Here is a 16550-nt window from a genome sequence, read left to right on the forward strand (position 1 = left end):
TCCACTGCCTTCTGAGGCAGAGTATTCTACATATTCACAACGCTCTGGGTGAAAAAGGTTTTCCTCATCTCCGTTCTAAATGGCCTACCCCTTATTCTGAAGGTAGACAAAAATGCTGGAGAAACTCAGCGGGTGAGGCAGCATCTATGGAGCGAAGGAATAGGTGACGTTTAAGGGTCTCGACCCGAAACGTCACCTATTTCCTTCGCTCCATAGATGCTGCCTCACCCGCTGAGTTTCTCCAGCATTTTTGTCTACCTACGATTTTTCCAGCATCTGCAGTTCTTTCTTAAACTACCCCTCATTCTAGGTCTGTGTCCATCCAATTATGCTCAGGCTGGTGAAGTTAAACTGGATGAGAAAAGTGGGATAACAGGAATAGTGTGAACGGGTGAACGTTGGTCAGCATGGACTCAGTGGGCCGAATGGCCTGTTTCTGTGCTGTGGTGGTGTCAATGAATCTTATCTGAGCTTCCCCTGGTCTTTACTTAAAAGAGTCATACAACACAGAAACAGGCCTACTTGTCCACGAGGCCTAAGCTTGTCTCATTTGCCTGAATGTGGGACTAAACCTTTCACTGTACCTGTCCAAGTGCATTTTAAATGTTGTTATTGGATCAACTACCTCCTCTGGCAGCTCGTGCCACACAAGCAGCACCCTCTGAGTGAAAACATACTAAAAGGATGTACCTTTAGAAAGGAGATGAGGAAGAACTTATTTAGTCAGAGGGTGGTGAATCTGTGGAATGTTTTGCAACAGGAGTCCAAGTCAATGGATATTTTCAAGGTTGAGATTGATAGATTGTTGATTAGTACGGGTGTCAGGAGTTATGAGGTGAAGGTAGGAGAATGGTGTTGAGAGGGAGAGATAGATCAGCCATGATTGAATGGTGTAGTAGACTTGATGGGCCGAATGGTGTCATCCGGCTCCTAGAACTTGGAAAAAGGGGCCAAAGGGCCTGATTCCATGCTGTATCACTAAAACCAAACTAAACAAGAAGGTTTTCGGGTCACCTGTCAATTAAAACACCTTAAAGAATAACAATTAACTTTCCAAAATACATAAACAGACAATTCTTTCCCCACTGGGTTTTGAGCCGCGGAATAACTTAGCCGTACGGGGGGAAGGGGGGTAGAAGTTTCGGCCATGTTTGGGCAATATAGGCATGGCCAGGCACAGACTCATAACACAGCAAGCAATGCATGCACAGCACTGCCCCAGTGTCTGGCAGTGGATCTTTGAACATCTCCCAACACTGAGGTCCGGCTACCAAAGGCAAGCGGTCGCTTTCCGCGTGCAGCAATGCAGTTATCGCATGCAGTGTCCATGCAAGGCGGGGTGCCGGCACGGAGGCCAATGCAGCAGCTGTGGCGAGGGCCACCGTGGGCAAGACTGGCGAGGGGGACGGGCACAGGGTAGCGTGGGAGGGGAGGAGAGGTTTGACCAGGGTGGGTTAAAGAAGCACATTCCCGCCCCGGGACGGCGGTGTCTGGCGCTCGGAGGCGGGGAGCAAGGGTGGCAGCCATGGGTGGCAAGGAGCTGGCAAGAGGTGGGGTGGTAGGTAGCAAGGTGAGAACCCTGGGTCTTACTGTAGGCGTGGGCCGGTGGGCGAGCTCGGAGTCCGTGTCGCGGTGCAGGATGGCAGCGGGCGGTGGCAGCTTGGGCACCGGTGGGTTAACAGGAGAGGTGGAGGAGGAGGAGCAGGAGGAGGCCGGGGAGGGGCTCGCCCCCTTCTGTAGGTGAGGCGGGATGAAGTCGTCGAGGGTGGGCAAGGTCAGCCGTGCCGTGGATGGACGCGGTGGCGGTGTGGGCGATGTGGCGGGCTCGGCTGGCACCGGGCCTGGCGCAGCCCCGCACGGGCTCCCTCCACCCGCGTTCTCCCTCTCCGCTGTGGCAGCGGGTGCCCTGATCGCCTCACACTGCGCTAAGTCCTGCGGGAAGAGAGCCGCCGTTCAGTCTGACGAAGCGTCTCGACACCTATTCCCTTCTCTCCGGAGATGCTGCCTGTCCCGCTGAGTTACTCCAGCGCTTTGCGTCTGTCCTTGGCATCACTAGACATGGCCGCATTCTCCGCTGACCCTTGACTTCACTGCACACCCAACTCAGCTGGTGGCTGAAGGGGGATAGCACGGCCTCGACGGTGGAGTGGCCCTGCAGCAGCCTGGGGCTCGACTGGACCGGGCTCCGCTCCATGAGGCCGAGCACGTGGACCAGACGCGGCCTAGAGCGGCGGAGAACACCACGGCTAGGCTTGGCCAGGCCGATCCTGCAACATCGCCATGACAACGGGCCTTCATGGTCAGATCAAGAACCCTGCACTCACAACAGGGACTTGAAAATGGCGCCCAATCTGGCAACTCTCAGCGTACTGTCCACTTGTACTGTATCCAAGATGCTTATCTAAGATGTATCTAAGTGCTTCTGTGTCGTGATGCATGTACTGAACTGAAAACAAACATGAATTTCACTGTAGCCCGGTACATGGGGCCAATAAAGTACTATACCAGACCCTGGTTAGAGCAACATCATCCTGTCCAAACCTCAGGCAGCCCCCTCCATGTCTGGTCACCAGGATTGACATCCTCATGTTTAAAAACCAACACGTGGACAAAATTCAGCAGACGAAAGGTCAAGCCAGGCCAAGTAATGACAGACACAAAATGCTGGAGTAACACAGCAGGTCAGGCAGCATCCCGGCTGGGTTACTCCAGCACTTTGTGTCTATCTTTGGTTTAAACCAGCATCCGCAGAATCCTTCCTACAGAAGTAATGATGCAGAGGTTTTGAAGTAAGAAGCCATGACACAGTAGCTCAGCGGGTCAGGCAGCATCCCCAGAGGGAACATGGACATGCGACGTCACCTATCCATGTTCTCCGGAGATGCTGCCTGACTCGCTGAGTTACTCCAGCACTCTATGTCTTCTTTTGTAAACCACCATCTGTAGTTCCACAGCGGTAGAGTTGCTGCCTCACAGCGCCAGAGATCCAGGTTCGATCCTGACTGCAGTTGCTGTCTGAGCGGAGGTTGCACGTTCTTTCTGTGACCTGCGTGGGTTTTCTCCGGGTGCTCCAGGCTTCCTCCCGCACTCCAAAGACGTGCATGTTTGTAGGTTAATTGTCCCTAGTGTCTGCAGGATAGAACTAGTGCATGGGTGATCGCTGGTTGGCACGGACTATGTGGGCCGAAGGGCCTGTTTCTACGCTGTATCTCTAAACCGCTGTATGTGACAAATAAACTTGACTTGACTTGACTTGAACTACACTGAACTAGTTCCTTGTGTCTGCAGATTACTCTCTCTGCAGAAGGCTCCCCACCCCAGCCCCCACAATAGAGCAGCACGGTGGAGCAACGGTAGAGTCGCTGCCTTACAGCGCTCACAGCGCCGGTGACCCGGGTTCCATCCCGACTACGGGTGCTGTCTGTACGGTGTTTGTACGTTCTCCCTGTGACCTGCGTGGGTTTTCTCCGGGTGCTCCGGTTTCCTCCCACACTCCAAGGACGTGCGGGTTTGTAGGTTAATTGGCTTCTGTAAATTGTCCCTTGCGTGTGTAGGATAGAAGTGTGAACGGATGTTTGCTGATCGGTGCGGTCTTGGTGGGTGGGAGGGCCTGTTTCCACACTGTATCTCTACAGTAAACTAAACTAAACTAAATTAAACTAAACTAATCTAAACTAAACTAAATTAATCTAAACTGACCAGAGCCAACGGTGTAACAGTGAAACGAGATCTTCAGACACTGCTGTGTGTCACAGCCTGTATGTGTGCGTGTGTCATAGCGTGTGTATGCGTGTGTGTGTGTCACAGCCTGTATGTGTGTGTGTATCATAGCGTGTGTGTGTGTGTGTTACAGCGTGCAGGGTGTTGCTAAATGGCAGGTTGAACCACCTTGGATACAGTGCCCACACACATACCAGTGGGCCAGTGAGCATAAACCAAGAAAGCCACTCACAGGCAGGCATGCGTTTCTTCGCTGGAATAGAGTGGCACAGAGACTAAAGTAAGGGGGTGGGTTTGGGGGGGAGTGTTGGACAGTGACTTGGGTGGGGGTGGGGGTGGGGGTGAGTGGACCTTATCAAGGGGTGTGTGGGGGGGAGAGGGTGAGAAAACGACACACACGCACACACACCCACGCAAAGTGAACGTTAAATAGATACCCCGCTGCCTCCGTTTGCCCCGTGAAGGGGACTCCCTCGGGCGGTGGCTCGATTCTCCGCTGGTCTCGTGCCCATCTTCTCCCAGTCCGTCTCCGGCCTTCTAGCCTGGGGCGAGGGGATGTAGTGCGGGGGTCCACGAGGAGCAGGTGGGGAGGCGGCAGCATCGCCACCCTGGTGGTGGGAGGGCAGCGGTGGGCGGCGGGGTGGAGGGGCCAGGGCCACGTAGAGGTTCGAGACCTTCCTCTGCCGTGTGGCATCGGGCGGGGGCACGGTGCCACCCTCACCCACCGTGATCCAGGTGAACCCTGGCACCTCGCCACCGCCGGGACACGGCACGGCAAACCTCTCGGTACATGCGCTGGGCTCGGGTCTAATGTGGACGTAGTCCAGAATGGGGACTGGGGCAAAATGGGACAACTTGACCTTGTTGCAAGGGCGCCAAGCAAAGCTTTCTTCTCTAGGTGGGAGGGGGACGGGAGGGGGCTACTCACCAAGCGGTGTTTGTGTAACGAAAAAAATAGACAACAGAACGCAAACAACACAAAAGAAAATAAAATAATTAAAGTAAGTGGAGGGAAATTAAACCTGAGGAAAATAATTCACAATTGTTGAATCACAAGCTTGACACGGGCGGCACGGTGGCGCAGCGGGTGGAGCTGCTGCCTCACCGCGCCAGAGACCCGGGATCGATCCTGACTACGGGTGCTGTCTGTACAAAGTCTGTACGTTCTCCCCGTGACCTGCGTGGGTTTTCTCCGGGTGCTCCGGTTTCCTCCCACATTCCAAAGACGTACAGGTTTGTAGATTCATTAGCTTTGGTGAAAGATTGTAAATTGTCCCTGTTGTGTGTAGGATAGTTCTAGTGTATGGGGTTGATCGCTGGTCGGCGCGGACTCCGTGGGCCGGAGGGCCTGTTTCCGCGCTGAATCTCTTAAACTAAACTAAACGGCAGTGAGATCTCCTTGTCCACATAGACCCCCTCCAGAGCCAGCTGCTCAATCGTTCTTGCATTCACAACAAGCTTCCTCACAATTTTGCTTCATCATCCCTTCCGCATTCTTTAAATATTTCCACTTCTGCCTCCTTGTAGCTTCTGTGTTTCATTCCCCCCCTACTCCAACCCCGTCATCTGGTTAGTTCCCAATTCCTGGAACATTCTTCTTAAACCTGCATTTCTCTTTTTCCAAACCTCTCCACCTTCAAAGTTCTCATTTCATTTATCCCCAAACTTTTCAACACAAGACATCTCGCCTGGCTGGTTGCCAAGATTCGTGGTCAATAATACTTATATGTAACACTGTGCAGTCTTGTTCCCTGGCCCCACTACTCGGAGCAGAATTAGCCATTCGGCCCATCAAGTCTACCCCGCCATTCAATCATGGCTCACCTTTCTTTCCCTCTCAACCCCATTCTCCTGCCTTCTCCCAACAACCCCCGACACCCATACTAATCAAGAATCAGTCAATTTCTGCCATCGACTTGGCCTCCACCGCCGTCTGTGGCAATTAATTCCACATATTCACCACCCTCTGGCTAACGGCATTCCTCCTCATTGCCTTTCTAAACTATGTCAGTTGAATGCGATCAGATTATTCTGTTAAATAACAAATTACTTTGCACAGAGGTCAACTGAACCTCTTCTGCTGTCTGAATGAGGCCACACACAAGTTGGAGAAACAACACCTCATATTTCACTTGGGCAGCCTACACCCAAGCAGTATGAATAATGATTGCTCTAATTGTAAGTAACCATGCATTTGTCCTGCGAGTTTCACTGTTCGTATCCCCTCCTCCACAGCTAACAATGGACCAGGTAATTATCAGGCATCTGAGCCCTGCTACCAACAACTATCGACATCATTGGAGACCCTCAAGGGCCTGTCCAACTTGCTGATTATTTCGGCGACTGCCGGCGTCATGTCAGGGTCGGCAAAAGATTTTGAACATTTCAAAATCCAGCGGCGACAAAAAAAATGTTGCGACACTTGAGAAAACACCGCGCTTCAATACGTCATCACGCCGCGACTTTCTCAGTGACCTGATACGTCAGTCAATGATGCCGGCAGTCGCCGAAAAAATCGCCGAGTGGGACAGGCCCTTGTGGCTATCTTTGATCGGACTTTACTGGACTTTATCGTGTATTAAAAGCTCATGTTATTCTCTTGATCATGTACCTGGACACTGTGGATGGATCGATTGTAATCATGTATTGTCATTCAGCTGACCACTGTACCAGGGCAATCTCACCTGACAATAAACTAAACTCAAACTCATTGTGGGCTCTTTGGCTATTGGTGCCGGCTCTGGTTTGTACTGTACCTTTATCATGCCCCTAGATTCTCTTTCTCCACTGTTAGATTGCAACCTTGTCGTGGTCGGGGAGCTTGTGTGTCTCAGTGACCCCTAGAGCTATGCCAGCGGGAGATTTGTCTCCTGTTAGGGTCTCCCGTGCTGGACAGGTCAAAGGGTAGAGGTGAGACCAAGAGTGATCCACTGGTCCTCCAGGTTGGAGGTTGAGCACAGGGCTAACAACCCTGTCTCGTAAAACACATATGTTACAGAAACAGCAACTGGAGGAATCAACAAGGAGTGGGGGACCTTCGTTGCTGCCCTACATGCCAGGAGACATAATAGGCAGTAAGTAGGTAAGTTTCTCTCTCCCCTGACTCTCAGTCTGAAGATCGGACTTTACTGGCTTTACCTTGCACTATAGGTTCTTCCCTGATCCTGTATCCGTACATGGCTCGATTGTAATCATGTATTGTCCTTCTGCTGGCTGGTTAGCACGCAACAAAAGCCGTTCACCGTACCCCGCTACACGTGACTGTAAACTGAACTGAACTGAAGAAGGGGCTCGACCCGAAACGTCTCTAGAGAAGCTGCCTGACCCGCTGAGCGACTCCAGCAATTTGTGGTCTAACCAAGGATAGAAGACTCTGTACCTGAGGCGATGACTTGTGGTCGCCGGGCAGATTTGGACGTACGCTACGAAACCCTTTGGCCGCCAGTGAGGATGGAGAGGTTTCTCCATTGGTCTCGCCAGACGAGGTGTCTGGAGGTTGCGACGGCACCAGGCGGTCAGCGTCGCAACCAAGCGCGCCCGGCGCAGGTCCGGACACGAGAAAAGTCTTCTCCCTCCCTCCTGCATTCAACTCAGTACCTGCACGTTTATAGACATGGAGAGGGAAGAGAGGGGAGGGGGGGAGAGAGAGAAGGGAGAGTCACTCACGCTGCAAAACAGAACACCACCCGATGTATCGCATTCATGACGGGGCTGAGGAAGGGTCTCGGCCCAGCAACGTCACCCATTCCTTCTCCCCAGAGACGCTGCCTGCCTGTCCCGCTGAGTTACTCCAGCATTTTGTGTCTATATCTACGGGACTTCTCCCCAGCACGGTGGGCGATGGCTGGTTGTAAGCTGTTTGTTGCCATGGCAACCCGCTCAAAGCACGATGCCCTTTGCAATTCCTGATCACCCCGCTCGCACAATGTAGCATTGATGCAAGCAGATGAAGGCCAGCATTGTTCCCCAGCGACCATTATTCCCTCGCAGGGACAGAATCCCCCCCCCACCCCCCCCCCCCCCCCCGAAAAAGTCAAATTATTCCACATTGTTCACTGATGGTTCACAACACAGCAGAGCAGAGCAGGCTGGGAAATGTCACAAAGAGCCCGGTTTGGACAAAAATACATTCATTGTCGCGTAGGCCGGCTAGAGAACAAAGCAAGGCCTTCCAATGTTTTTCTGATGAGAACTGCTGCCTCCCCCCCACCCCCAGTATAGACAGGGCTGGAGAGAAACAAAAACAAACTCCGGGAAAATCTAAACCTTCCTTCCTAACATTGATCACAAAAGCTCAAACAAGCCCGAGCTTTGGTCTTTCACCCACAAAGTCCACGTTCATCAGTTCTAGGAGCAGAGTTAGGCCATTCGGCCCATCAGGTCTACTCTGCCATTCAGTCATGGCTGATTTGTCTCTCCCTCTCAGCCCCATTCTCCTGCCTTCTTCCCATAACCCCTGACACCCGCACTAATCAAGAATCTAACTATCTCCGGCTTAAAAATGTCCATTGACGGCCTCCACAGCCTGTGGCCATGAATTCCAGATTCATAGGGTGCGGGGTGTATGGAACGGCTGCCAGAAGAGGTAGTTGAGGCAGGGACTATTACGACATTTAAGAAGCAATTAGACTAGGTGCATGGATAGGACAGGCTTAGAGGGATATGGGCCAAATGCAGGCAGGTGGGACGTGTGCAGTTGGGGCATCTGGGCTTGTATTCACTGGAATTTAGAAGTATGAGAGGGGATCTCATGGAAACATATAAAATTATTAAGGGATTGGACAGGCTAGGTATAGGAAAAATGTTCCCAATGTTGGGGGAGTCCAGAACCAGGGGATCACAGTGTAAGAATAAGGGGTAGGCCATTTGGGACTGAGATGAGGAATTATCTGCTGCAGAAGACAGTGGAGGCCAATTCACTGAATGTATTCAAGAGAGTTAGATATAGGTCTTAGGACTAACGGAATCAAGGGATATGGGGAGAAAGCAGGAGTGAGGTACTGATTTTGATGATCAGCCATGATCATATGCTGGCTCGAAGGGCCGAATGGCCTACTCCTGCACCTTATTTTCTGTTTCTTTCTTTAGTCAGAGGGTGGTGAATCTGTGGAATACTTTGCCACTGAAGGCTGCAGAGGCCGTCAATGGATATTCTTATGGCAGAGATAGTTAGATTCTTGATTAGTGCGGGTGTCAGGGGTTAGGAGGGAGAGATAGATCAGCCATGATTGAATGGCGGAGTAGACTTGATGCTCCTATCTGTGATTCTGCTCCTATCACTTATGAAGTTATGACCTTATGGTATGTTGGCAGGTGTGGGCACGTTGGGCTGAAGGGCCTGTTTCCATGCTGTATGGCTCTATGACTACGATTCGCTGCAAGCCCAACACGAATCCATGCCCTTCCGAGGCACTGCTCTTCGTAACCGCGTGTGGAGGTAAGGGCTCGAACCCATCGAGGGTTCAGCTCCTCGGCAAGGACACGGCTCTGTGCCAGGGAGGGAGCGAGTAAGGGGGAGGAGGGATTTGGGTCGGGGAGTGGTTCGAGGGGGGGCTTCGATAGTGCATTGAGTAATGGAGGGAGAGGGGCAGCAGCAGGTCGAGGGTGAAGCCAAGGCCTTACTGTGGTTGCTGGGCAGTTCCTGGGCATCCAGGTCTGGAGTCCGGGCGGGCAATGGATCCATTCCCACGGTTGTCCACAAGGTCACCGAGCCCTTGCCCACACTCACCTTCAGTGGGTCACAGTCTGCTGAGGGAGAGAGAGAGGGAGAGAGGGAGAGGGAGGAAGGGAGGGTGAGGGAGGGAGAGAGAGAGGGGGAGGGAGATAGAGAGGAGGAGAGAGAGAGAGCGAGAGGGTGTAGGGGGAAAGAGAGAGCGGTGGAGCGGGGAGCAGGAGGTGGGAGGGAGAGGGAGAGGGAGAGGGAGAGGGAGAGGGAGAGGGAGAGGGAGAGGAGAGGGAGAAGGGGGGAGGGATGAGGGGGGGGAGAGGGAGAGGGAGAGGGAGAGGGAGAGGGAGAGGGAGAGGGAGAGGGGGAGGGAGAGGGAGAGGGAGAGGGAGAGGAGAGGGAGAGGGAGAGGGAGAGGGAGAGGGAGAGGGAGAGGGAGAGGGGAGAGGGAGAGGGAGAGGGAGAGGGAGAGGGAGAGGAGAGGGAGAGGGAGAGGGAGAGGGAGATGGAGAGGGAGAGGGAGAGGGGGAGGGAGAGGGAAGAGAGGGAGGGAGAGGGAGAAGGGGGAGGGAGAGGGGGAGGGAGAGGGAGAGGGAGAGGGAGAGGGAGAGGGAGAGGGAGAGGGAGAGGGAGAGGGAGAGGGAGAGGGAGAGGGAGAGGGAGAGGGAGAGGGAGGGGGAGAGGGAGAGGGAGAGGGAGAGGGAGAGGGAGAGGGAGAGGGAGAGGGAGAGGGAGAGGGAGAGGGAGAGGGAGAGGGAGAGGGAGAGGGAGAGGGAGAGGGAGATCAGTCAGTGCATGTACCTGGGTTCAGCATGGGCAGGTCAGGGCGGGCAGATACCCACAGCCTCTCTACCACAACCAGCTCTGTGTGTGTGATCCTCACACCTCACTGGGGTGGGGCACTGCCTGGTGAGAGGGGGACGGTGAGAAGGAGGGGTGGTCAATTGGGAAGGAATCAGTGGGAATGCGGAACAATGTTCACTGTCTAAAGAAATAGGAGCAGAATTAGGCCATTCAGCCCATCAAGTCACCTCCGCCATTCAATCATGGCTGATCTATCTCTTCCTCCTAACCCCATTCTCCTGCCTTCTCCCCATAACCCCTGACACGCGCACTAATCACGAATCTATCTATCTCTGCCTTAAAAATATCCACTGACTTGGCCTCCACTGCTTTCTGTGGCAAAGAATTCCACAGATTCACCACCCTCTGACTAAAGAAATTCCTCCTCACCTCCTGTCTAAAGGAAGGTCCCTTTCATTCTGAGGCTGTGGCCTCTAGTCCTTGACTCTCCCACTAGTGGAAACATCCACGAGTCATAGAGCGATAGACGTGGAAACAGGCCCTTCGGCCCAACTTGCCCACACTGACCAACATGTCTCAGCAACACTTGTCCAACCTGCCTGCATTTAGCCCACATCCCTCTAAACCTGTCCCATCCATGTACCTGTCCAACTGTTTCTTAAATGTTGCAACACTCCCAGCCTCAATTACCCCCTCCAGCAGCTCGATCCATACACCCTCCACCCTCTGTGTGAAAGAATGACCCCTCGGGTTCCTATAGAGATCTTACTCCCCTTCACCTTAAACCTATATCCTCCGGTTTCCGATTCCCCTACTCTGGGCAAGAGACTCTATGCGTCTACCCAATCTATTCCTCTCATGATGGTGTACACCTCAATAAGATCCCCACAGATCCTCTATAACATGGACCTCAGGAGATGAGGAGGAATTTCTTTAGTCAGAGGGTGGTGAATATGTGGAATTCATTGCCACAGAGGGCTGTGCAGACCACGTCAATGGATGTTTTTAAGGTGACGATTGATGATTAGTGCGGGTGTCAAGGGTTATGGGGAGTAGGCAGGAGAATGTGTTTGAGAGGGAAAGATACATCAGCCATGATTGAATGGCGGAGTAGACTTGATGGGCCGAATGGCCTAATTCTGCTCCTACCACTCATGAACACCTCCATAAGATTCTCTCCTCATCCACTCTTATCCAGACCTTTTGTTATCCGCTAGGTTTCAATGAGATCTCCACCTCTGATGTAAAGCGAGCTGTATTCGAACCGGAGAGGCAGAGGGAAGGTTCGAATGACAAGATGTTTCTGCATTCCGTTGACAGCAATGAAGACCAGTGGGAAAGTCCAGGACCAGAGGCCGTAGCCAAAAAAACATGAGGAGGAATTTCTTTAGTCAGAGGGTGGTGAATCTGTGGAATTTATTGGAGATGGGTGTGGAGGTCAAGTCAATGGATATATTTTTAAGGTGGCGATTGACAGATTCTTGATTAGTACGGGTGTCAGCGGTTATGGGGAGAAGGCAGGAGAATGGGGTTAGGAGGGAAAAGTAGATCCGCCATGATCGAATGAAAGAGCAGGCTCGATGGGCTGAATGGCCTATCTCAGCTCCTATGTCTTACGAACTTATGAAGAAATAGTTGTTGATTTGGAATGGAGGAGGGATTTCTTTCTAAACAGATCTCAAAATCACAGGTACTTTTGGGTCCAGTATCTGAGGAAGAATGAGCTGGCGTTGGAGAGGGTTTACGAGAATGATCCCAGGAATGATTGGGTTAATGTACGATGAACGTTTGACGGCACTGGGCCTGTACTCGCTGGAGCTTAGAAGGATGAGGTGGGAGTACTGAATAGTGAAAGGCTTGGATAGAGTGGATGTGGAGATGATGTTTCCACTAGTGGGGAGTCTAGGACCAATGGCTGAAAGTGCTTTTGGAAAGGGGAGGCAAGGGGTGGGGAGTGGGTGGGATGGGAACGCTGTTGGGAAGAGGGGGTAAAGGGGTTATTTCGGGCAAGGGTTGATCGGCAGACATACCTGTGGTCATCGTCATGTCAAGGAGGGCTCCCGGTGGCGGTGAGGGGTAGACTTTGATGGCGGAGGTGACCGTGGAGGTCTCGGCCACTGTGGGTACAAAACACATCACTCATCCACTGGGGGAGAGAAGGAGGGGGGGCAGCCCGACACCCCAGACACAACCCCTCCCCACCCCAACAGTTGTCCAGGAGCAACACGCAACATCACCCCACCCCACCCAGCCAGTCAGTCCCAAGGGAGATCGCGATGGAGGGCCGGGCAAAAGACAGCAAAAGGTTTAAGTGGGAGCCCATCCGAAGAATCGTCAGATAGTGGGGCCGGGAGGGGCAAGGAGCTGGCAGGAGGGTGGCTTCAAGGTCGGCTGCAGGAGGCAACCCCGGGACATGGAGACGGACGGGTGAGGAGAGGAGAGGGACGTCGGTTGGTGGGAACTGCTCCAGTACATCGAGCGCGCAGACGGACCGGACTTTGGACGCTGAATAATGGCGGCGTAAATGGAGTGTGGGCTCAGTTTGAGTTTAGTTTCGTTCAGTTTAGATGAGTTTAGTTTACTTTATTTAGTTTAGCTTAGTTTGAGCTTGCGCTTGAGCTTGAGTTTAGTTTATTGAGGTTAGTGAAAATGTTTTTGTTATGTGCTAACCAGCCAGTGGAAAGACAATACATGATTACTATCGAACCATTCATATGATACAAGGAAAAAAGTGAATAACGTTTAGTGCAAGAGAGAGTCAATAAAGTCCAATCAAAGATAGTCTGAGGGTCTCTAATGAAGTAGATAGCAGTTCAGGACAGCTCTCTAGTAGATGGTAGGATGGTTCAGTTGCCTGATACCAGCTGGGATGAAACTGTCACATGCAAGATGCATATTACAGGCACCTCAGTCAGAGAGCAGGGAAGCAGGCCCTTCAGCCCATCGCACTCTTCCCACCATTAAGCACCTATATTTACTCTAATCCAGTGGTTCCCAACGTGGGGCGTACGCCCCACAGGGGGGCAATTTGATTTTTAAGGGGGGCATCAGGTAAACATATGTAGTTTATGTTTCAGATGTTATTTTGAGTAAATTCCATTTTCTGAGAATTATTTCTTTGTCTGCTCGTGCTAAATATGGGGGGGGGGGGCATCAGGATTTTAGAGGTGATTAGGTGGGGCATGGCCAAAAAAAGGTTGGGAACCACTGCTCTAATACCACACAAGGGCCATTTTATTCTCTCTATATTGCCATCAACTGCCTCGGACTCTCCCATCACCCCCACACTATAACAGCCACATTGTATCTCTAAAGTCTAAAGACCCCCAAGGTCGGCAGCGGTAGAGTTGCTGCCTTACAGCAGCAGAAACCCGCATTCAATCCTGACTACGGGCGCTGTCTGTATGGAGTTTGTACGTTCCCCCCGTGACCTGCGTGGGTTTTCTCCGGGTGCTCCGGTTTCCTCCCACACTCCAAAGGCGTGCAGGTTTATAGGTTAATTGGCTTTGGTAAAAATTGTAAACTGTCCCTATTGTGTGTGTAGGATAGTGCTGGTGTAACGGGCGATTGGTGGTCGGCACGGGCTCGGTGGGCAGAAGGGCCTGTTTCCGCACTGTACCTCTGAAGCCATGTATCTGTACACGGTGAACGGCTCGATTGTAATCATGTACTGTCTTTCTGCTGACTGGATAGCACGCGACAAAAAGCTTTACACTGTACCTCGGTACACGTGACAATAAACGACACTGAAACTTGAGTCCACGGTCTAAAGACTCTGACATTAATGGGGCACTCGTTGAGGAAGGGCCGCTACCTCGATCAAGCTGCTGCCGGTTGGTGGGGAGTCCGTTCACAATGGTCTCGGTGATGGTGACTTCGTGCTCTGCAAGGAAGAAGCGGAGGCAGTGAGATGGAGGACAAGTGTCTCGACACGAAGCGTCACCCATTCCTTCTCTCCAGAGATGCCGCCGGTCCCGCTGAGTTACTCCAGCATTTTGTGTCTATCTTCGGTGAGATGGAGAAGTTGCCTCATCATCGCTCACCCCATGGAACAGCAGCTGAGGGGGGTCGAGTGACTGCTGCAAACGGCTTGCTAGCCACACCTTACACAGGAGCAAAGAACTACAGATGCTGCTTAATACACAACGGAACCCAAAGCAGTTCAATGGTTTTAGATTTTAGATTACAGCCTGGTAACAGAATCTTTGGCCCTCCCAGCCCACGCCGGCCAGTGATCACCCCGTACACTAGCACTATCCCACACACTAGGGACTTGTTGCAGAATTACAGACAATTAACCTACAAACCTGTACGTCTTTGGAGTGGGGGAGGAAGCTAAAGATCGCGGAGAAAACCCACGCAGGCCACGGGGAGAATGTACAAACGCCGTACTGACAGAACCTGCAGTCGGGATCTCTGGCGCCGTAAGGTAGCAACTCCACTGCTGCGTCACCTTATTATCTTTACAAATGCCAGAGATAAGAGCAGAAGGTGTGAGACAGGATTGGAGACAGGTTTGAACTCCTCAAAACTGTCTCACCCTTTCTGCTCTCATGCATGGCCTATCTAAACCCCTACCCCCCCCCCCCCCCCCTTCCCACCCCCACCCCCCTCGCCTGTGTCCACGCTTTGGCCTGCCTCTCCTGCACCTATTGTCGATTGTCTATGGCATCTCCTCTCTTCCACCTTTCATCTCCTTCGCTACAACCAGTCTGAAGAAGGGTCCCGACCTGAAACGTCACCTATCTATGTTCTCCAGAGATGCTGACTGACCCGCTGAGTTACTCCAGCACTTTGTGCACAGGAATCGGCTGCTGACCCACGAAAGTTACGCTGAATATAACGTCGTCAATCCAACCTCATCTGTCTGCACCTGCTCCATATCCCCTTCCACTCTGTATATCCATGTGCCTATTGAAAAACCTCTGAAACACTGCTATCCTGTCTGCCTTCACAACCACCCCTGGCAATGTGTTGCAGTAGAGTTGCTGCCTTACAGTGATGCAGCAGTAGAGACCCCGGTTCAATCCTAAGTACGGAGTTTGTACGTTCTCCCCGTGACCTGAGTGGGTTTTCTCCAAGATCTTCGGTTTTCTCCCGCATTTCAGACGTACAGGTTTGTAGGTGTGGGTGTAAAATATCCCCAGTGTGTGTAGGATAGTGTTAATGTGCGGGAATCGCTGGTCGGCGCGGACTGGGTGGGCCGAATGGCCTGTTTCTGAGCTGTGTCTCTCGACTAAACTAAACTAAACTGTGTAAAAACCTGCCCCGCATATCACCACATCTTCCCCTTCTCCAAATGGCTGCGCCCTCTAGTGGTGGGTATTTCCACCCTGGGGAAATGGTTCTGACTGATGCCTCTCAGAATGTTATACACTTTTACTTTCTCTCCTCAGCCTCTGATGTTCCATGGAAAACAATCCAAGTGTGTCCAACCTTGCCCCATAGCTGAAACCCTCTAATCGAGATGGTTTTCTGGTAAATAGACACAAAGAGCTGGAGTAACTCTGCGGGATAGGCAGTGGATTCTAGTAAACCTCCTATGCACCCGCTCCAAACCCACCACCTCCTTCCTGTGATGGGGTGACCAGAACTGCACGCGACTCTAAAGAGAGCTTAACCTAAGTCTTATAGAACTGCATTATGAAAGGTATATCTACCGCTGCGCCACCGTGCTAGGGGGCAGCGGTAGAGTTGCTGCCTCACAGCGCCAGAGACCCGGGTTCCATCCTAACCATGGGTGCTGTCTGCACGGAGTTTGTACGTTCTCCCCGTGACCCACGTGGCAATTCTCCAGGTGCTCCGGTTTCCTCCCACACTCCAAAGACATGCAGACTTGTAGGCTAATTGGCTTCGGTAAAATTGTAAATTGTCCCTAGTGTGTGTAGGATTGAGATAGTGTGTGAGGATCGCTGGTCGGTGCGGACTCGGTGGGCCATAGAGCCTGTTTCCGTGCTGTGCCTCTGAACTAACCTAAACTAAAAGTACAGGAGGAACTCAGCGTGTCAGGCAGCATCTGCAGAGGGAATGAACGGACAAAACGTCTGGTCAGGACCCTTCTTCAAACCCCTCAGAGTCTGAAGGATCCTGACCTGAAACGTCGTCTAGCCATTCCCTCCGCAGTTGCTGCCTGACCCGCTGAGTTCTTCCGGCACTTTGATTTTAGCTCAAGATTCCAGCATCTGCAGCATTTTTTATTGTGTTTCCAAAAAGCATCTCCTTGTATTTATTGCCGTTAACGTTTATCTGGCTAGAAGCATCATTGCAGGAGTATCATAGAAACATAGAAAATTGGTGCAGGAGTAGGCCATTCGGCCCTTCGAGCCAGCACCGCCATTCAATATGATCATGGCCGATCATC

At 52.1% G+C, this 16550-nt stretch overlaps 1 protein-coding gene across 5 annotated transcripts in view; it reads right to left on the reverse strand.

Moving 5' to 3' along the window:
* The window catches only part of sorbs1 (sorbin and SH3 domain containing 1), a 148193-nt gene that overhangs the window by 118725 nt on the left and 12918 nt on the right, over window positions 1-16550 (reverse strand). For 4 of the 5 annotated variants that reach the window (XM_033012767.1, XM_033012766.1, XM_033012769.1 and 1 more), the window contains exons 3-7: window positions 14004-14072; window positions 12220-12306; window positions 9343-9468; window positions 7100-7317; window positions 4158-4640 (exon numbers count right to left, since the gene is read on the reverse strand). In XM_033012767.1, the coding sequence (XP_032868658.1) occupies window positions 4158-4640; window positions 7100-7317; window positions 9343-9468; window positions 12220-12306; window positions 14004-14072 (983 nt within the window). Of the gene's footprint in view, window positions 1-1590; window positions 1933-4157; window positions 4641-7099; window positions 7318-9342; window positions 9469-12219; window positions 12307-14003; window positions 14073-16550 lie in introns of all 5 variants that reach the window. The other variant, XM_033012770.1, reaches the window with a different exon arrangement.

Source organism: Amblyraja radiata, chromosome 37, assembly GCF_010909765.2.
Source record: "Amblyraja radiata isolate CabotCenter1 chromosome 37, sAmbRad1.1.pri, whole genome shotgun sequence".
Lineage (NCBI taxonomy): Eukaryota > Metazoa > Chordata > Chondrichthyes > Rajiformes > Rajidae > Amblyraja > Amblyraja radiata.